This window comes from Gossypium hirsutum, chromosome A09 (genome assembly GCF_007990345.1).
Source record: "Gossypium hirsutum isolate 1008001.06 chromosome A09, Gossypium_hirsutum_v2.1, whole genome shotgun sequence".
Taxonomy (NCBI): domain Eukaryota; kingdom Viridiplantae; phylum Streptophyta; class Magnoliopsida; order Malvales; family Malvaceae; genus Gossypium; species Gossypium hirsutum.
Window position 1 is genome coordinate 8,287,231 of NC_053432.1, and position 20,169 is coordinate 8,307,399.

Consider the following 20,169-nt stretch of genomic DNA (forward strand, 5'->3'; position numbering starts at 1 on the left):
CAAGAAAACACCAACCTCTCCCAAGTTCTTCATTCAAAACGGACTGAGAGTTCATTTTTCAACATATACATTTCAGCCTCATTGTTCCCCGTAATTATCATATCATCCACGTACAAGATAACTAGCAAATGTGCATTTGATTCTAGCTTAATAAACAAACTAGAATCAACCTCAGAAACTCTAAATCCACAAAAAATCAGAAATTGAGCGACTTTACCATACCAAGCACGTGGTGCTTGTTTGAGACCATATAATGCCTTCTTTAAATGACAGACATGATGAGGATGTTGTTTTGAAACATAGCCAGCAGGTTGTTCCATGAACACTTCACGATCTAACTCTCCGTATTCTATGCTTTCCAAGTTTTCATGGCTGCAAGAGAAAAAATGGTTCTCAAGGTTACCATTTTTGTAACAGGGCTATACGTCTCCTCATAATCTAACCCGTAACTTTGAGAGAATCCACGAGCTACGAGCCGTGCTTTACATCGATCAACTGTCCCATCAGATTTTTTTTTAAACGGTACACCCATTTACAAGTGACGGGCTTGTAATTTTCTGGTTTAGGCACTAATTCCAATGTTTGAATCTTGTTTAAAGCCTCAATCTCCTCATCCATTGCTAACTTCCATTCTGGATAGCCTTTGGATTTTTCAAAACTTGCGGGTTCCTTATCCATTCCAACAGTAAAAAAACAAGATACAATGGTGTATTGGTTGAGCTGCACCTCGTAATCTCGAAGATGACTCGGCAATCTTGTTTCCTTTGAAGACTTCCTCAGCACTGATTTAGAATTTGAAGCTAGAGATTCATCATTATTTAACGTCTACATGTGATCTTCTAGTTGTTTTTCAAGGCACATCTGATCACTGTCAGCATCAAAATGAAGTTGAAGAGAAGGTTTATGCGGAGAGAAATAGGATGACACTTCATCGAACACTACATTTCTAGAGGCAACAAATTTCTTTATTTTTTGGATCCAGGCACCTCCAGCCTTTTCTTCATGAATCGTAACCAACAAAAATGCATTTCTTTGCTTTCGGATCAAGTTTAGTTCGATCAAATTTTGGAACATGAACATAACAAATAGAACCAAATACCCGAAGATAATTTTTTTTTGGCTTTTCGCCATATAGAAATTCAAATGGAGATTTTTCCTTACCTGGCCATGGAGGTAGACGATTTATGACATGGCATGCACATTGAAAAGCTTCGGCCCAAAGCTCTCGAGGCAGATTTTTATCATGCAACCATGAAAGGTTCATTGAATCAAGATGAGCCAATTTCCTTTCAGCAACACCATTTTGCTGAGGAGTTTTTGGACATGTCATCTGCCGTAAAATGCTATTATCACTGCAAAATTGAGAAAACTCATCGGACATATATTCACCCCCGTTGTCACTCCGTAGACATTTAATTTTCTTCCCAAATTCATTCTCTACACCATTTTTGAATTCAACAAATTTTGAAAATGCTTCACTTTTCTCCTTCAAGGATTTCACCCAGGTGTATCTCGAATAATCGTCTATTAGCACCATGGCATAACGATATCCATTGTAGCTAGGAGTGTTTACTGGTCCCTTTAAGTCGGTGTGAACCAATTCAAACATAGTTGTCCTATGATTTGAGGATTCCATGAAAGGAAGACGATGCGACTTGCCAAATTGACACCCTTGACAAATTACATATTCACGAACATCACGCAGCACTGGTATACCGTTTAACAACTTCTTGGAAGAGATCTGCTGCAGTAGTTGGTAGCCTAAGTGACCCAACCGAGCATGCCAAATTTCTGTACTATTAGTTTAGCTTGTTTTCTTCACATAAGCTTTTCCTGCTGATAAGACATACAAAGAACCTTTCTTTTCTCCAGTGGTAAGAATATCAGCAGAAATGTTTTTTATGTTGTCGAGAATTTTTACATTTTTAGGCCCAAATAATACATATTTCCTAGAATCAGTAATTTGAGCAACGGAAACTAAATTTCTTTTCAAACCTGGAACATGGAAAACATCGTTCAATTTGACTGAACTTCTAGCATCTATGCCAATCTGCACATCACCTTATTTTGCCACAGGATAAGCTGAATCATCAGCTGTAATAATGACACGATCTTGTTTGTGTTAACACAACTCTGAAAAAAGTGAATCATTTCCAGTGACATGATGAGAACAACCTAAATCTACGATCTATTCCTCTTCATATTTTGCAATATTGGTAAGAGTCTGCATATGAGTTGACCCTCCACTTGCTTCTACAATGAAGCATTGCTCCCAATGTATTCGACCATCGTCATCTTTTTCACTTGCGATATTAGCTTTAGAAAGCTTTACCCTGCAATTTTTCTTTATGTGCCCAAGTTTACCATATCTATAGCACTTGACAGCATTTTGATTATAACCGACAGTAGCCTTCCCTTTATCTGTTTCTTCTTTGTTGCTCTTTTACCATGAGTTTTTCTTGTAATGCTTCCCTTTTGAAAAGAGAACAGCTTCGGGATCATGACTCTTCGCCATCTGCTTCGCCAACGCCTCCTGATTGGAAAGTAGACTCTCTAATTCTTCAACTGAAGGTTGATTCGCCCAACCTTGAATAGAAGTAACAAAAAGGAATATACACCTTCTTCAATCCTCGAATTAGAAATCGTCGCATTCTTGCTTCACTGATTTCCTCCTCAACATCTAATTCTAAAATTTTAGAACAAATGCTTTTAACTCTCAAGAAATATTCAGAAATAGACATATTACCTTGAGTTAAGGATGCAAGATCATTCTCCAAAAATTGTAAACAAGCTGTGTTCTTTTTAGAAAACAATCACTCAAGAGTTTCCCATAATTTTTTTGGTGAATTAACGTCACGAACATGATCAAAGAACTCCCTACTAATGGAAGTTCTCAATGCAAAGAGCTCTTTTCCGCATTTAATCTTCTATTTCCTCCGGACTTTAACATTCTCATGAGTGTCTGTAGGAATTTCTGTATCTACTCTTGTAACCAGATCCCAAAGATCCTGGCCTTGAAGAAATGCCTCCATACACATCCTCTAATACTTGTAGTTCGTCCCTACAAGTCCCTCAACACCATACTGAGTGTTAGAACTATTTCCCCCATTTGCTAACTCTATCTCTGTTTTTAGCTTCGAATCTCTTCCAACAAGACAAAACAGATGATTTGATAGACAAAGAGACAAAAAAACAAAGTAATAGTTTTTTTTTTCCTTTTAACCTGGCGCTGATACCATGAAACAAAACAGGGATGCAAGCATTTTGTAGTTAACAAGAGAAATAGTTGAGAAAAACTTGATTATTTATTAACATGCTGCAAAAGGGTTTAAATACATAAAGAATGTAACAAAGTGTTCCTAAAAAAACTCCAACTATTCTAGAAAATAAGGAAGCAATAAGGTGCGTTATTGACTTCAACTAAGCAACTTATTCCTAGATTTTAGGAACAAAGTACTTGACCAAGCAAAATAGAAACATGAACAACAAAGTAAACATAAATTACTGAGATGCACTATTTTTAATAGAGTTGTGATAAAAGATGTTATATTGAAGATGTTATGGTCATGGTAGCATAATTTAAGTGTTGATTATGTTGACATTATAGTATGTTTTATTTCTTAATGGATATATGTACGTATTTGTTTTTTTTTTCACAAGTATTTGAGGTTTTCGTATTTTTTGAAGCTTAAACAATGTCGGGAAAAGGGAAACTTCAGCTGAAGCCTTTGATTTGTAATGAATTTTGCATTTTTGTTTAGTTCAGGCATGTACTAGGACCTTTGAGTGAATATTCTGTAATGATGATTATATGTCAAATTTCTATGTCGATCAATGCTTGTTAATGCATATGTGACATGTTGGTTTTATGTTTGTGCATATAAGTGAACTTTGATATCCAAATTAATGTTGAGTACATTGTTAAAATGTATGATTTTTACTTAGGTAGCTATATTTTGATTAAGCATGTTATTGGATGAGAATTTTGTATTTTAGACTTAGATTGATATGCTTAATTTGTGCATATACTTTTGATGCATGTTTAAACATGTTTATGTTTATTTTTGAAGCATGTTGGAATGACTTGAAATGGTAATTTTTGCATTTCTAGGCTTAAATCTCAAGACTAGTATGAATAAGTATAGAGACTTATTTAAAATTTGGTCTATTTCTATAGATTAGTTGGACAAGTATTGATACTTGGTCACCGGGTATCGAGACTTGACTCTAAGTATCAAGACTTGCACAAACAACTTCAATTTTTATGTTTCAACGGTTGCCAGTATTGAGACTTGTACCCTAATTCTCGAGTCTTACTACCTTATTTTGATATTTTAGACTTCGAATGTCGTATTAATGCTCGTTTGAGATTGATTTTTATTTATAGTACTCTGTAACTGATTGTAATAACTAAATGTTAGTTTTAATTATATTGAATTTTTAATTATGCATGTTAAATAATTTGTTTTGAATTTGATTTGTTTGGATTACTTTGGTAACCAATGTGGCATCTTATATTTGGATCTATAATCTGGGTTGAGGGTAGGGTGTTAGAGGAAAGCACTAATTATACTTTTATTTAAAATTAGTGTAAATAATTTATAAAAAATTCCTATGCAGCTGAGTTAAATATTTAGTAGGTAAAAATGTATGAAAAAAATAATTTGTCAACAAGACTTCATATTATTTAAACAAGATTAGTAAAATAATATAAATTTATTTTTAAAATAAAATATATGTTCTAAAGTTAAAATACTATTATTATTGCATAAAAATAACTTCTTAAACATAAATTATGTATAGGTATATTTGAAAAGAAAGTGTAATTAGATTTCAATGTAATTGTTTGTAGTTACCCGTATAATTACGCCAATTCTCATCCTTCCCTACGGATAGGAGAGTATAATTAGAGTGCTCCGCCTCCAATTATACTCAATTCAGTGGAACCTGCTAACAGTTACAAGCAATCAAATAAATGTGAATACTAAGTGCTTTCCAAATTCAATCTTAATGTGAAGAAGAAGTGAATTCAGATTCTATAGCAATTATACGAATTTAGATTAAAATATTATAAAAAAACAAAAAAAAAATCATCTATACTATAAACTCTTAACTAAAAGTAGTGTCGATAATTAATTGGGCATCGATTTAATTAGGAAATGATTAAAAATAATATTTTTAGGTAAAAAACTCAAAGTTAATATTAAGCGACTTGGTCTTTCCTACAAAAATTAGAGTAATTTAATCATTGTTAATTTCGAAAATGAGCAATAAAAGATAATTAATTGCAATATTAACATTTTTCATCAAATATACATAATTTTGATTGATATAATAACAATTTAAGCTTTCTATATTTATATATTTCATGTAAATATTGACAAAACGTATAGATATTGCGAACTAAATTTGTTAAATCAAACCAGATCGATAAAATATGTGAATTTTGAAGACTAAATTTATTATTATATGTACAATTAAGGTAAAAAAAATTAACATTTTACTTTCCATAAATTTAATATTAAAAATATATATTTATTTTTTATATTTTTATTATAAAATTAATAAAATAAATATTTATTATTTCATTCTAGGGTGTAGTATATCCTAATTAAATATAAAAATATATTAAAAAAAGAGGATATATTTATCACAAAAAGAAAAACCTCAAACTATTTGACTTCTAGTTATCCCCGTTTGAAGACAAGATCCCCAAACCAACTCTTTCCTAAACAGAAAACAATTTAGACTTATTTCCACGTGTCAGTGTAATAAAGCGAGTACTGTAAATTTCCTCCTATCCAAAAAATAAATATAAAATAATTAAAAAAAGCTTCTCTCTTCTCTATTTTAATATTTTCCTCTGACAATTCTTTATATTTTTTTAACCTTCGGTTCCAATTTTTTTAAAAAAGCTTTCAGAAAGAAATGTATTTGTTCTTCGAAAAACCCCGACTCGGATAAAGAAAAAACCAACAAAAAAAATGGAACTCTCCGATTCGAACGATTCAAAGCCCGAGACTCGTTCACCCCTCGGCATCGATCTAAACGAGATCCCTTCTTCTTCTTTTGCCGAAACCCTACCCGACTCCGACTCCGCCGAACCCGATTCCTTTTCGATTGTTCGGGCTATCCACGAGAATCCCGACCCGGCTCTTGGTGAAGCCGCCGGTGTTCCCGTTGCCAACGAGGAGGAGCAGTGTGGTGTCTGTGGCTTGTCGGCGGCGACGCCCGGTGGAGGAGGAGGAGGAAGAGTGGTGGTTTGTGATGGATGTGAGCGAGGGTTTCACTTGGCATGCTCCGGGGTTTCCGAGAAGTTGCTTTCGGGGGCGGAGTGGGTTTGTGGAGCGTGTGTTGGCCGCGGAGTAAGGAGTAAACGGTGGCCGCTTGGGTTTAAGGCCAAGAAGCGCATCCTTGATATTAATGCTTCCCCGCCGAGTGATGGTGACGGCGATGGTGAGGAGGTGCAGGAGTTATTGAGGTAAAACTTAAAGCTTAATATTAGAAACTCGAGTTTAGCTTTTTTTAATTGAAGCTTTGTAAGTCTTTTCAGCCTGCATTATTGTTAACTGTGTAGTTATGACTTAAGAGTTGAATAAATTTGAAATGTGGTTTCTGGGGATGTTAGATATTGATTGCTTGATTTATTTCTAGCGTTCTTTAGCTTAATGTGTTAATTTGGAGATGGATTAGGGCATTTTTAAAAGCAAATAACAGGTAAGTAATTGAATATTGACTTGTTTATTTGTGTGCTAGTAGTGGAATATTGTGCTGAGGGTTAGTTAAAAATTGCAATGCATGTTGACAGGCAGATTGTTTGCGTTTGTTTAGTGTGTGTGAACTGTTAGATATGGTCAGGATGTTTAGGTAGGGTGTACCCGTGATTCATCATAAGGACATTAATTATAGTCAATGGTTTTGAAGCTGATCAGTGGGTAATTGAACTGGTTGGTAGCTGTAGATTGTACAACTAGTCATACTGCTTATGAGATAATTGATGTCTTTTTGGTTGCTTTTTAGCAGTTTACTTGATTTAAATGTCTATAAACGAATCTACCCCCATTTTGCCTGTAAAGTTTGTCCTGAAATTTGTAAAGACTACTAGCTGATGCCTGATGGTGGGACAGTTTGATGGTGATAGAGAGTATATGTTAAGTAAGGATTTAAGATGATTAGTCCTTTTCCATGAATTGAAAATTCTGGGGGTTGAAGTTGAATGATTTGCCATTGACCTGAAAACTGTGGTTCTGCTGGTACCATGTCATTCTTTTGTTCCTTGTTTGAATATTGTTTTCCTTACAAGTGTAATTTGTTGCTACCTTTGGCATGTGAAGGGTTATGCTGCTCTTACACATGGATTGTAGGCTTTTGGGGGTTTTTTTTTTTGGGGGGGGGGTGTTAGTTTATTTTGATTATGCGAAGATGTATCAGTTCTGCCATTTTCACTGAACCTTTAGGGTATTGACTATGTTGGAACCACCTTGTTGACCAATGCTATGACTTTCTCATGCAGTTTGAGTTCGTACAGTTGAAACATAGAAATTACTGCCAAAAGATAGTATTTTCTTTTGCATTTAGAGCCTTCTTCGTGCTCATGAATTTCTCTATACAAATAAGAATGTATAAACCAATCTTGTCATCGCACTGTATGACAATTATTGTTTTTCTATTTGAAGTTGTGTTTCAATAGTCTTTAACTGTTTATTCCATAGGTGTTCTACCACTGCCAACATCACAGCATTGTACCGCATTTATATTATATTGACTATGTTGGAACCACCTGGTTAGCCAATGCCATGACTTTTTCATGCAGTTTGTGTTCGTACAGTTGAAACTTAGAAAGTGCTACCCAAAGATAGTATTTTCTCTTCCATTTAAAGCCTTCTTCATGCTCACAAATTTCTATATACAAATTAGAATGTTTAACCCAAGCTTGTTGCGGCACTGTACAGCAATTATTGTTTTCCTCGTTGAAATTGTGTCTCAGTAGTCTTTAACTGTTTATTCCTCTGGTGTTCTACTGCTGCCAACATTGCAGCACTGTATTGCGTTTATATTCTTTCTCTTTCATATTGCTGCTCAATAGTCTTTAACCTGTTTATCTGTGAAGTGCCTTATTGCTGCTAACTTCCTTAACATGCTTTTTCATTTCTAGTAGGTTGTTTCTTGATTCATAGATTGCGCTTCCTTGTGGAAGTGGTGTTATGCTACTCTTCTCCTTAGGTAGTCACCTGTACTAGTTCTCATTTGATAGATTGAGGAAACTCAAAATTCTAAATGGATGCTGTTTATCTTGTCCTGCTATGTTGAAGCTTAGTTTTGTCTATACCATGATGAAACTGTTTCCAAAAATTAAGTTCTGTTAACTTGGAACAGTGGGAAATCAGCTAACATGTTTAATACCACTCTTCCTGTGCTATAAAAGTGGTGTACTTAATAGTATGTCTCCTGCTCATTTACTTACTAGTGAGAAGGTGCTATTCTCTTATGATTTAGCTCATTTTTTTCTTCCTTCAGTTCATCTTGTTTGAATAGCTTTATTTATTTTAAATTTCTCTTTAAATTTAAGTTATTATATATCATCACTGGTTAACATATATCTTGGTTCCAGACAGCACACAGCGGGTGACAATTCTTTTGTTGGCAATCGGTTAGGTGCCCCCTTGACTTGTATGAATTCCTTGTATGCGGGTAATGGGTTTGGCTCTCAAAAAGCTTCTAGGATTGTGACACATGCTGTTAAAGTGGGTTTTGAAGATTTATTTCATTGTATGCGAACTAGAGATAGAAGTTTTGATGAGGTAGATTTGGGTTCTCCGCTAGGGTCTTTGAGGAATAGTAGTAATACAGCTATTAGATTTCCATCTCGGAATCCGAGTGACATTTTTTTGCAGCGTCTTAGAGAATTTGTTTCAGAAAGACATGGGGTTCTGGAGGAAGGTTGGCGTGTGGAACTAAAGCATTCCATGAGCTGTGACCTATATGCAGTTTATTGCTCTCCTGATGGGAAAACATTTGACTCAGTGTTAGATGTTGCTTCTTATCTTGGGTTGAATCTGAACCATAGCCCTATGGACGCTGAAATAAAACGTGAGGGGGCTTCTCTTCAGGAAAGATTGCATCTGCCAAGAAAAAGGAAGTCAACAAGGTTTTCAATAGCCAGTGGATTTCCTGAAAATAAGGAAAGTTTGATAAGTGGTTATTGCAAGGACTTTGCATGTGATGGTCAAATTCTGGAAAAGTATGCCAACAAATCTTGTATCATGAAAGTCACTGAAGCTGTGCAAGATGAGAAGGGTAGCTCTGGATCTGAACAAATTAATGTAAGCAGACTTGTTAATTTATTTTTTCTTATTTGTTTGCAGCTCATAACATTTCTATTTTTTCCTTTTCACAAGTAGCTTATATTATTTCTTTCTGCTAATTGTCATGTTGAGTTGGTGAAATCTAAGTGCTTTAGATTGAGTGTCCTGATTTTCTTCTTCTTCTTCTTCTTTTTATTCCTACAGGATGGGCTTCCTGTGCAGTTTGAAGATTTTTATATTCTCTCTTTGGGGCTCATTGACATGAGACCTTCTTATCATGATGCTAGTTTGATATTTCCTATAGGTTATAGGTCTTGTTGGCATGATAAGATCACTGGGTCACTTTTTGTATCTGAAGTTTTAGATGGTGGTGATTCTGGACCTATTTTCAAGATCAGAAGGCGTTCATGCTCTGCCTTGCCCCTTCCAATTGGGTCAGCTGTCCTATGTTGGTCCAAAGTTGAGCAAACTCCTAGTCATAATAAAGAAGGGGATGTTACTTATTATAATAACAAAGAGTTCGATGATGATGGATGTATTCAAAGGATCCTTACAGATCCTTGCCCACCTACGGAAAATGATCTCTTGATTTGTTTGAGAAGTAACTTGAAGGAAACATATCTTGTTCAGAATAGTGACGAATCCCAACTTGAAGCCGGTTTCATGTGTGAAAAATTTGGAGATACGTTAAGAGATGAAATTGGTGAAATTTCAGTGGAAGAACATTCCTCATCTGCAGCATGGAGAATAATATCTCAGAAATTTATTGATGCCTGCTCTGAGATAAGTAAAAGGAAGGGTGCTCTGAAGTTTTTGTGTAAGCATGCAGGAAAAGAAATTAGGTCATCAAGCTGGGATATGATGGATGGAAAGAATAAAGAGACCCATACTCCGTTAGCTAAATTCTGTGGCTTCCCAGTCTCTCTCTCCTTTCCTTTTGTGTATCAGCATAATGAGCTGGAGACTTGGTCTGAGGAACTGACAAAATGGCTGGGACAGGATAGATTTGGACTGGATGCTGAATTTGTACAAGAAATTATTGAAGAGCTTCCTGGTATTGAGGCCTGTTCACGGTATGAATCTTTGAGGAAAAGAAGTTCTTATTCAGGATCATTAACAATCAGAAATGGTTTCCTGAAGATTAAGATGCCAGATGGGCTTGAATGTGAGGGAGAAAAAGGATTGGATGTGTTATTTGGGAAGTCAAAAAAGCCCCGTTTGGTTGATGACCGTGGTCCTCCTCCAGGGAAGCCATTGTGGCTGAGACTTCCTCCTGAACTTCTTGGTGACTTCCATCAGGTATTCATGTTTGTTAGTTGAGGAAATGGATATATATTCTATTTACAGTAGAATTTCTTGTATGAGGATCTTAATTATACTTTCTATGTTTATATACTCAGGTGTGGGAGTTATTGTGGCGCTTTGGTGAAGTAATGGGTTTGGAAGAGGCTTTTTTAGCAAATGAACTTGAAGAAGAGCTTATAAATCCCTGGTCTAATCACTCAAATTTCCTTCATAAATTTGACAGTGAAAAGCCAGGAGTTGATGTCCAAAGTTTATCTAGAATTGATGGTATGGGTGAAAAGAATGTATCACCTAGCAGTGATTCCTGTATGGCAGATTCTACTGAAAACCCACATCCATTTATACAGATGGAAACAGGAGAAATGATGGAAGCTGACCAGGCAAGGCTTGCATCTCTTAGTTACAGAAGATGCTTTGGCGTGACATTGACAAAGGTTCACAGCTCAGTGTTAGGGGTGCTAATAAGTGAGCTGCAATCAAAGGTTGCCGCACTTGTTGATCCAAATTTTGATTCTGGTGAGTCAAGATCTAAAAGGGGAAGGAAGAAAGATTTAGATAGTACAGCTCCTGCTAAAAAAGTTAAGCTCAGTCTGCTCCCAATTAATGAGTTGACCTGGCCTGAATTAGCTAGAAGATACATATTGTCTTTCTTATCCATGGATGGGAATCTTGACTCAGCAGAGATCACTGCCCGTGAGAGTGCTAAAGTGTTTTGTTGCTTACAAGGTGATGGTGGGGTGCTTTCTGGTTCACTTACTGGGGTGGCTGGGATGGAAGCAGATGCGCTTGTAAGTTTGGCTTTTGATATTTTGATTTTTTTGATAAACACTTTTCTTTTAGAGATATTGTTGAAAGCTTGGAAATGCTTTCATCAGGAATTGTTGTTTGTGTGCATCTTTCCTTCTCACTTAGCACTTTCCTTGTGATCATATGTCAAGATCTGCTAATGATATGCATGCTAATATGTTATGGATTTGAATTCTGCTTCAGTGTTTATCCTTTTGTGGGTATGCTTGATTACACTCTTTATTTTATCTTATGCAGAATGAGCAATTGTTTTAGAACAAGTTTCTGGGTGTTTTGTTTCTAGGTGCTGCTTTTATTTTAATGTTAAACTGATTTTGCCCCTTGGCATATTATGATAAAATAGTATAGATGTATTGAAGCTTATTCATTGATGGAATTGTATGCTGGAAACTAATTCGTGTGCTGGTTCTAGTTTTTTTTGTGTTTCATACTGATCATTACATACATGAGTTCAGAAGAAGATAATGTTGTGAATTTGGTTTGAACGTCAGTTGCTTGCAGAGGCTACAAAGCGAATTTTTGGTTCTTTGAACAGACAAAGCAATGTTCTGACAGTAGAAGATGAAGGGCCTGTTCAAAATGTTGCTTGTGAAAAGAATTTTGTCAATGATGGTGATATTCCAGAGTGGGCAAAGTTGCTGGAACCTGTCAGAAAGCTGCCAACAAATGTTGGAACTAGAATCAGACGGTGTGTTTATGAAGCTTTGGAAAAAGATCCTCCAGAGTGGGCAAGGGAAAAATTGAAACATTCAATCAGTAAGGAAGTTTATAAGGGCAATGCTTCAGGACCAACAAAGGTACCATCTTGCTAGTGAAATTTACATAAGATAAGAATTCAAAGGCATGTAGATTTTTCTATATTTTTTAACATATGGTGAGGGATCAATTTGTTATGTCGTCTTCTGGGCATGATTTATCTTTAGTTTTTATGCTCAAAATTTTCAAACAATTATTGTCTGTGGGGTGCGGGTTGGGACGTTGGCCTAAATGCTGCTGGAGACAGAAAGATCAAACCACTTGTTTATGTGATTTAAAGCTTTTATGTTGCAGGAAAGCAGGAATCTATGCCATATTTATTGATTTTGTTGTACTGCAATATTTTATCTTATGTCTTATTATATTTTAGAAATTTCATATTCTGACTGCTTAAACTGGCCCTTTGGCCTGCACTTAAATATGGTAAATTTGCAGACCAAGTGTGGATTAGGGGTGGGAAGGGAAGGTAAAAGAGAGGAGTTGAAGGCGAAAACTTTCTCCTTGTTTGGATATGTTTTTAATTAGAATTAAGGGAAGAGTATTTAACAACCATCCATTTCCCTTAAATCTCTTCATTTGTATTTACATTTTGTTGTGTACTTTTTACCAGAAGTGTGAATGACAATTAAGCAGGAGAAGTACTGGTAGTTTTGAATATTATAGGATGCTTGTAAAAGAAAGAAGCGCATGATCTTTGAGCTTGAATGTTCTATCCTTGAATTAATTGTTATCCTTTTTATCCTTCTGAAGAATTATACTGTCATGTTTGTCTTTTCTAATTGCTCTGTCCTTCAGAGTTGTGTATGTAGTAGTAAACATGATTCTGATAAAAAACATCTTTCTCTACCTTTTATTGAACACAGAAAGCTGTTCTTTCGGTGCTAGCTGATGTTCAGAATGAATGCTCAACACAAAAACCTGAGAAAGAAATAAGTAAAAAGAAGATTGTCTTATCTGTGTCTGATATTATCATGAAAAAATGTCGCATCATATTACGTCATGCTGCTGCTGCTGATGATTCAAAGATCTTCTGCAACTTGTTGGGGAGAAAGCTAATGAATTCCAGTGATAATGATGATGAGGGGCTCCTTGGATCTCCTGCCATGGTGTCTCGTCCTCTGGATTTTAGGACTATTGATTTGAGATTGGCTGTCGGGGCCTATGGTGGATCACATGAAGCTTTTCTTGAGGATGTTCGTGAGGTCTGTCCATTTCATTTGTTTCCTACTGCTTAATTGTTTTTCTGGTTGTAACCTCTCTACATCTTTTGTTTCTTCTGACTTGCCTTTTGCATGGTTTTTGATGCATACAGCTTTCTGTTTTTCTTCTTCTTACTTTTTCTGTTGATAGACCCTTGCCACTGGTTTATTCTGCAGCATTTGATGATGTTACATTAGTCTAAGATTGTAGGTTTTAGACTTTTGTGCATCAATAAATATAGGTTACATGTGTTTGCATGAGTGAAAATTCTCTTAACTTCGCCTTTCAAGTTAACTTTTCGCCTTTTTCTGTGCCTTTTATCTTGGAAAGGAGTATAAACCGTAGGAGTTTAGTACGCTCAAATATTGCTTTCACATGCTGTAGTTGCTTGCTCATGTGCCTGGATTGCCTTTACTTTTGCTTTTTCTGCCTTTAACCTTGCATGATTCTTACTCTCAATGCTTTGATGTATGCCACTATTGCAGCTATTATCTGTTTCATTTATTTGTTTTGGAGCATCGTTTACCAGGATTATCTTTGTACTTCTCTTGTTTTCTACATTTTTTCTTCTGAACTTTTGATCCAGGTGTTATGTTCATGTTTAGAGGTTGGCTGCCTTTCTCAGTTTGGAACTGTGCAGATGTAATTGTCTATCTAATAATTGTTTCTTTTGCGTGGCAGTTATGGAGTAATGTTCGTACTGCTTTTGCCGATCATCCTGATTTAGTTGAATTGGCAGAGTCTCTATCCGAAAACTTTGAGTCCTTGTATGAAAAGGAGGTTCGTTAGTTCCTTTATTTTTCATAATATTTCTTTGCTAGTAAATTTCTTTAACATTAACTGGCCAGTAAGTGCCTAAATATTTTTGTACAATGAATTTTGCACACTGATGTAGCTTTTATAAATGGAGTATTGATATGTTGTTCATTTTTTGTGAAAAAAAACAGTGTTTTTAGTTAGATCCTCTTAAATTAAAGTTGAAGGTTAATCTTTCTTCAAATTAACTAACATATATAAAATAAAACACTCACAGTAGCACAATAAACTAGTGATAGGGTTGTCTGTCAGGTGCACTAACAGTTACGTTCAAATGAGCATAGCCTCATGCTGGAGACATTGTGCTATGTGATTGTATTTGCCTGTTTCGCTGACTTGCATACAAAGATTGTTCCAACTATAAGTTTAGGAATTTGATTCCCAGTTGGACATGATCTTGAGGAATTATGGCTAGATACTTCCTCATTTACTTCATGAGTTAGTTAACAACAGCCTTTTGGTGCCTGATCAATTATAAACAATTTGCCATGTACTCTAGTTCTCTGTGGTCATTCCCCCATTAGTGTTGCTTGTTTTGCATCTAGACCTAGTTTGGTGGTATATTAGTTGTTAATTTATTCATTTTGTGGCAGGTTCTTATCCTAGTTCAGAAATTGGCGGAATATGCTAAATTGGAATGCTTTGATGCTGAAACAAAGGAGGAAATAAATGATATACTTGCTTCAACAAGTGATATCCCTAAAGCACCTTGGGACGAGGGAGTTTGCAAAGTGTGCGGTATTGACAAAGATGATGATAGTGTTCTTTTGTGCGACACTTGTGATGCTGAGTATCATACATATTGCTTGAATCCTCCACTGGCAAGGATTCCTGAAGGAAACTGGTATTGCCCTGCTTGTGTTAGCAAACGTATGGTTCAAGATGCATCGGAATCTTCACATGTTATCATCCGAAGGAGAGGTAAAAAGTATCAGGGAGAGGTTACCCGTGGCTACTTGGAAGCACTTGCACATTTAGCAGCTGTGATGGAAGAAAAAGAGTATTGGCAGTTTAGCGTTGATGAGGTTTGTCTTTGAACTTTGCTTGGTGTGCATATTTTTAGTCATATTGTCTGGTTAACCTTTCTTTTTTAGTATTGTACATGAAAACATTGATTCTTTTGATTGCTGTTGACTGCAAGTCTCTGAATTTTGCTTATTGTTTTTCTTTTGCTACATTTCAGATCAAAAATAGAAGCTATCGTGTTCTTGCTTGTTGTATGTGTCCTTGAATGAAAATGCATTTATGGTGGCTATTTTTACCTTCCTGTTGTTATCGTGCACTTATGCGTTTCTTCTTCTTTTGTTGGGTCTATTACCTGGAATTGGGCCCCTGCTTTTGTTTAGGCTTGGAATTGACTAGAAACTTCCATCATATCCCGCATTTTACTACTATTTGCATCTTGTGGCTCTGTTCCGCAGCAAAAGAAGTTATTTTTGTACATTTATGTTATTATGAGATCAAATCCTTGCATCTCCTTACTAGAGCATGTTAATGTCAGCCATAACTTATTTTATATTCTAATGCATAGAAATGATTCTCTGGCTAATTAATGTACATTATGCTGTCTTTTTAATTAAAGGTCATTGTATCAATAGAAAATGGCTTCAATGACATAGGAAAGTAGGATTTTTTGTGCTAACATGAGTTTTTGGGTTCTTTTTTCATAACGCATACTGATCTTGAGCTCTCTGTTTATTTCATAAATTAATGAAATTTATATTCTTGTGCAGAGAGCCTTCTTGCTCAAATTTTTATGTGATGAATTACTTAACTCAACTCTTATCCGTCAACATCTTGAACGATGTGCTGAAACAACATTTGAGTTGCATCAGAAATTACGTTCTGCATATATAGAATGGAAAAACCTTAAATCTAAGGAAGACTTTGTTGCTGCAAGAGCTGCAAAGTTCCATACAAGCATGATTAATGCAGTTGGAGATGGTGTAAAGGATGGTACTGATCAGATTCCATCAGATGGTGAAAAGGAGGCTGCCGTCCTTAATGGTTCAGATAAACATGCATCTAGTACTCATACAGAGAAAAGTTTTACCAGTAATGGTCAATGCTTTAATTCAATGGATACTGAGGCTCAGTTAAAGGGTGAACAAGCCAATGTGGATGTGAGCATGGTATTACCTGAAAAAAGCGATAAATCCTTTGTAACAAGTGAGTTGCCTGTATCAAATCCTTTGCCCCAGGAAATTGATGACTCAAGGAAAGAAACAAACCTCCATGGTAAGTTGGAAGAGTCTAAGGGAATGGATGTGGCTTCTCCATCATCTCCTTCAGATTGTAATGGACAGTGCCAGTCTTCTGATGCGACAAGCCTGCATGCAGCTAAGCAAGTTCCTTCTGTTGCTGAGAATGAGTCACAATCTCACCATCTTGAGTTGAGCACTATCAAGAGTGATATTCAACATCTGCAGGACTTAATTAATAGCTTAGAATCTCAGCTTTTAAAGCTATCTATTCGTAAGGAGTTTTTGGGAAGTGATTCTTCTGGCCGACTATACTGGATTTCAGCCATGCCAGGTGGCTATCCTCAGGTTATCGTTGATGGAAGTTTGGTAGTACGTAAGAAGAGGAATTTTCTGGGCAATGAGGTACGGGGGCACTGCACATCAGTTAACTGGAATTTAAGCTCTGCCACCACAGATAGTGTTTTTAAAGCACAGGGTTCAAAGGCTTCCTGTCCGTTTGTGTACAATGCCAAAGGTGCAATTTTGGCTGGTTCACCATGGGTTACATATCAGTCAGATGCAGATATCGAAGGACTCATTAATTGGTTGAATGATAATGACCCAAAAGAAAAAGAGCTGAAAGAGGCTATTTGCCAGAAGCTAAAATTCCAGAATTACCAAAAAATGAAAAACCAAGTTCAAGATGAGTGCCAAACTGCCTTTTCATCGTGTGATGGTTGTGATAAAGCTTCTTTTCCTAGTTTTCTTGTCACCAAGGCAGCAATGTTGCTGGAGAAGAAGTATGGTCCCTTCTTTGAGTCAGAAATAACTGAATCCTTGAAGAAGCAAGGGAAAAAGGCAAAGGTGATTATTGAAGACAAAATGTACAGGTGTAAATGCTTAGAGCCTGTTTGGCCCTCCAAAAATCATTGCATCTCTTGTCACAAAACATTTATGAGTGATGTCGAATTCGAGGATCATAATGATGGTAGATGCACTCCGGATCCACCTGCTAATGAGAAAGGTAAGTCAGTTGGTGATTCTTTAAAAAGGAAAGGGAATATGAGATCTGATGGTAATCGGGTAGGTTATACTGTTGACATGGAAATTGATGAAAATTCTAAAGCCGGGCATTCTGAGTTGAGTTCAAGGCTGATCAAATTTCAAAATGACGGAGTAGTTTGTCCTTATAACTTTGAAGAGATCAGTACCAAATTTTTCACTAGAGATTCTAATGAAGAATTGGTGCGGGAAATTGGTCTTATCAGTTCAGATGGCGTTCCATCATTTGTCCCATCTGCTTCTCATTTTGTTAGTGACCCTACCCTAAGACTTGTTCCTTCTCACCAAGAAATAGGGGGTTTAGGGGCTGAATTGAAGGCTACTAAGAGGCCTGGTTTATCTCAAGGAAACTGGAGTGTGGCTAATGGAATCAATGAAGGCTTTTCTGATGATTCTTTCAGGACTGTTGCAAATGAGATTAAAGTGCAGAAAAACAGAAGACCAGCTTTGAGATGTTCAGAACAAAGGGATAGAATATCTTCTGCAGATAAGTATTCTCCTGAACTGGGTAGTGGTCACTGCTGTGTAGTCCCACAGTCTTCTTTAAGGCCCTTGGTTGGTAAGGTTTCACAGGTTTTGCAGCAACTAAAGATTAATTTACTTGATATGGATGCTGCACTCTCTGAAGAAGCTTTGCGACCATCTAAGGCATGCATGGAAAGGAGATGGGCCTGGCGTTCATTTGTTAAATCTGCAGAAACAATATATGAGGTTTGTCTAGATCCCTTTGGGCTTTCTTATAGTAGTTATTCCCTCCGTCCCACTAAATTTGTTACATTTTGACTTTTTGAGTGGTCAAAATTTTGCAACTTTGATATCTTATTTTTTTAAAATTTATTATTGATAGAACTTTGAAAGAACAAATTTCAATGAAGTAGTTTTTAACTATACTTAATTGTAAAATTTAATTAATTAAAATATTGAAAATAATTGAGTCAAAGTTTAAAAGGTTTGACCTCAAAATATCAATTGTGTCATTTTAATTGACACAGTATTATTTTTGTAAATTTTAACCGTCATTCATCATTGACCACATTTGGCATCTCTTAAAGGTGGTAGCACCGACTAATTTGTTCGTATACCTTATGGAGCATATTGTATTTGGTTGGGTTTGTTTACTGCATTTTTGTCATTAACTTTTATCTGATTGAATGTTAGTTTCTCTCAAGTGACCTTTTCCACTTTGCTGTTTCTGGTTAATGTAGTCATGACCCATTAATTGTACAATGCATGTATTGGATGAATGGTTCGTTGGATTAATCTGTGCTTTAAGGACTGATATAGAAGTTAAAGTTTTTGCTTCGATATTCAGTTTTATTTCTTAAACTTCATTGATTTGGTGGGATTGGATATAACATCCTCTTGTATTTTCAGATGGTCCAAGCAATAATTGCATTGGAGGAGATGATTAAAACCGAGTACTTGAGGAATGAGTGGTGGTATTGGTCATCGCTATCTGCAGCTGCAAAAATTTCCACCGTGTCTTCTCTTGCTCTACGTGTATACTCACTTGATGCTGCTATTGTTTATGAAAAGTCATGCGACTTTAATTCAATTGACAATTTGAAGCCCAGCAGCATGCCAGGCCCAAAACTGCCCTCCAACTTGGATCTGCCGGAGAAGTGCAAGGTGAGTCGGAGGACTATCAAGAAAAGGAAGGAACCAGAAGGCTGATCTTTGTGAAATTTCAAATCCAAGAGGATCTTAGTTCAATCAAACTTGATCCCTGTGGCAAGGGAATCTGGTAGCAGGAATATTTCAAAAAGGATATCAGAGAGTCCTACAATCAGAACCAAAATGTTGGGTTTGTTGGTTCGGATTTGCCCCGACTGTTTGGACCTAGAGTTCTGGTGTCAGTGCCCCATGTATATATTGATAAGGCTAACATGCTAACTTGGATGCTTTGATTAGTAACCAGAATTCTTAGAAGCGTCTATGGTGTTGGAAGCTCCAGGACCAATTAACTAGCGAGAATGCATCCAATTTTGGACTGATTTCTGCTGCATCTTTTTGGTTACTTTCTTGGGAAGCAGAAGGGCAATTTGCCACAAAGAGAAAGATTATATACATATACAGCATGAATTAGTGTAAAAAGAAAAAAATGGTTGAAGTTGAGCAGGTGTAGACAATATTTCATTCTTTATACATCTCTCTTTCTTGCTCTCTGGTGCCCTTCTGTTTTTCAGCTGGTGTTCCATGCACCACAGTTCCTTTCGAAGAATGAAAATTGAAGCTTCTTCTTTCCATCTTTCTTTGTTCAGTTTGTTTTTATTTTTACATTTTGAGCTTCATAAAGTTGGCACAAGTGCTGACTGACAGTTGCTGGAGCTATTTGAATGTTGCCCAATCTTCATTTCTTACTTCTAATTCTGTAACTGTTTCCATTGAATTTTGATGCCTTCTCTGATTGCTGACCATTCTGAAATAGGGTTTGTCTTCATTTTTAATCAAAAGCTGCTTTCATGCAGCCTTTTCCATCTAGGAACATCGGAGGATCATGCTGTTAAATGCTTGTAGGAAAATACCAATTGTCTGCTCGGCACATAGAGACAGGTAATTTCTTCTTCTGCACTATTTCTTTTTGTTCAAAATATTTGGTTAAAAGTTTCCAGACTTTGACATGTAATTTACCCTACGATCCTTTTATCCTAGCTACCATCTTCCTCTTGCTTTCCTGCTTGCTATCTTTTTTACACCCTTTTCTTTTGGGAAAAAGAAGGCAGGGCTTGGGTCTT

The 20,169-nt window shown here is 36.2% G+C and overlaps 1 protein-coding gene across 1 annotated transcript; it reads left to right on the forward strand.

Annotated features, from left to right (window-relative positions):
- Positions 1-5,848: 5,848 nt before the first annotated feature.
- Positions 5,849-19,823, forward strand: LOC107888647 (methyl-CpG-binding domain-containing protein 9). Its single transcript, XM_016812815.2, has 10 exons — positions 5,849-6,481; positions 8,612-9,323; positions 9,510-10,604; positions 10,706-11,398; positions 11,909-12,214; positions 13,037-13,375; positions 14,055-14,153; positions 14,783-15,214; positions 15,923-18,145; positions 18,809-19,823. The coding sequence occupies exons 1-10, from the start codon at positions 5,985-5,987 to the stop codon at positions 19,106-19,108; spliced, it is 6,696 nt and encodes a 2,231-aa protein (XP_016668304.1). The 5' UTR covers positions 5,849-5,984; the 3' UTR covers positions 19,109-19,823.
- The last annotated feature ends 346 nt before the right edge of the window (positions 19,824-20,169 follow it).

Coding starts and splice junctions, on each gene's coding strand:
- LOC107888647 (XM_016812815.2), top strand. CDS start 5,985: ATGGAACTCTCCGATTCGAACGATTCAAAGCCCGAGACTCGTTCACCC. Junction 9,324..9,509: donor CTGGATCTGAACAAATTAAT/GTAAGCAGACTT, acceptor TTATTCCTACAG/GATGGGCTTCCTGTGCAGTT. Junction 12,215..13,036: donor ATGCTTCAGGACCAACAAAG/GTACCATCTTGC, acceptor TATTGAACACAG/AAAGCTGTTCTTTCGGTGCT.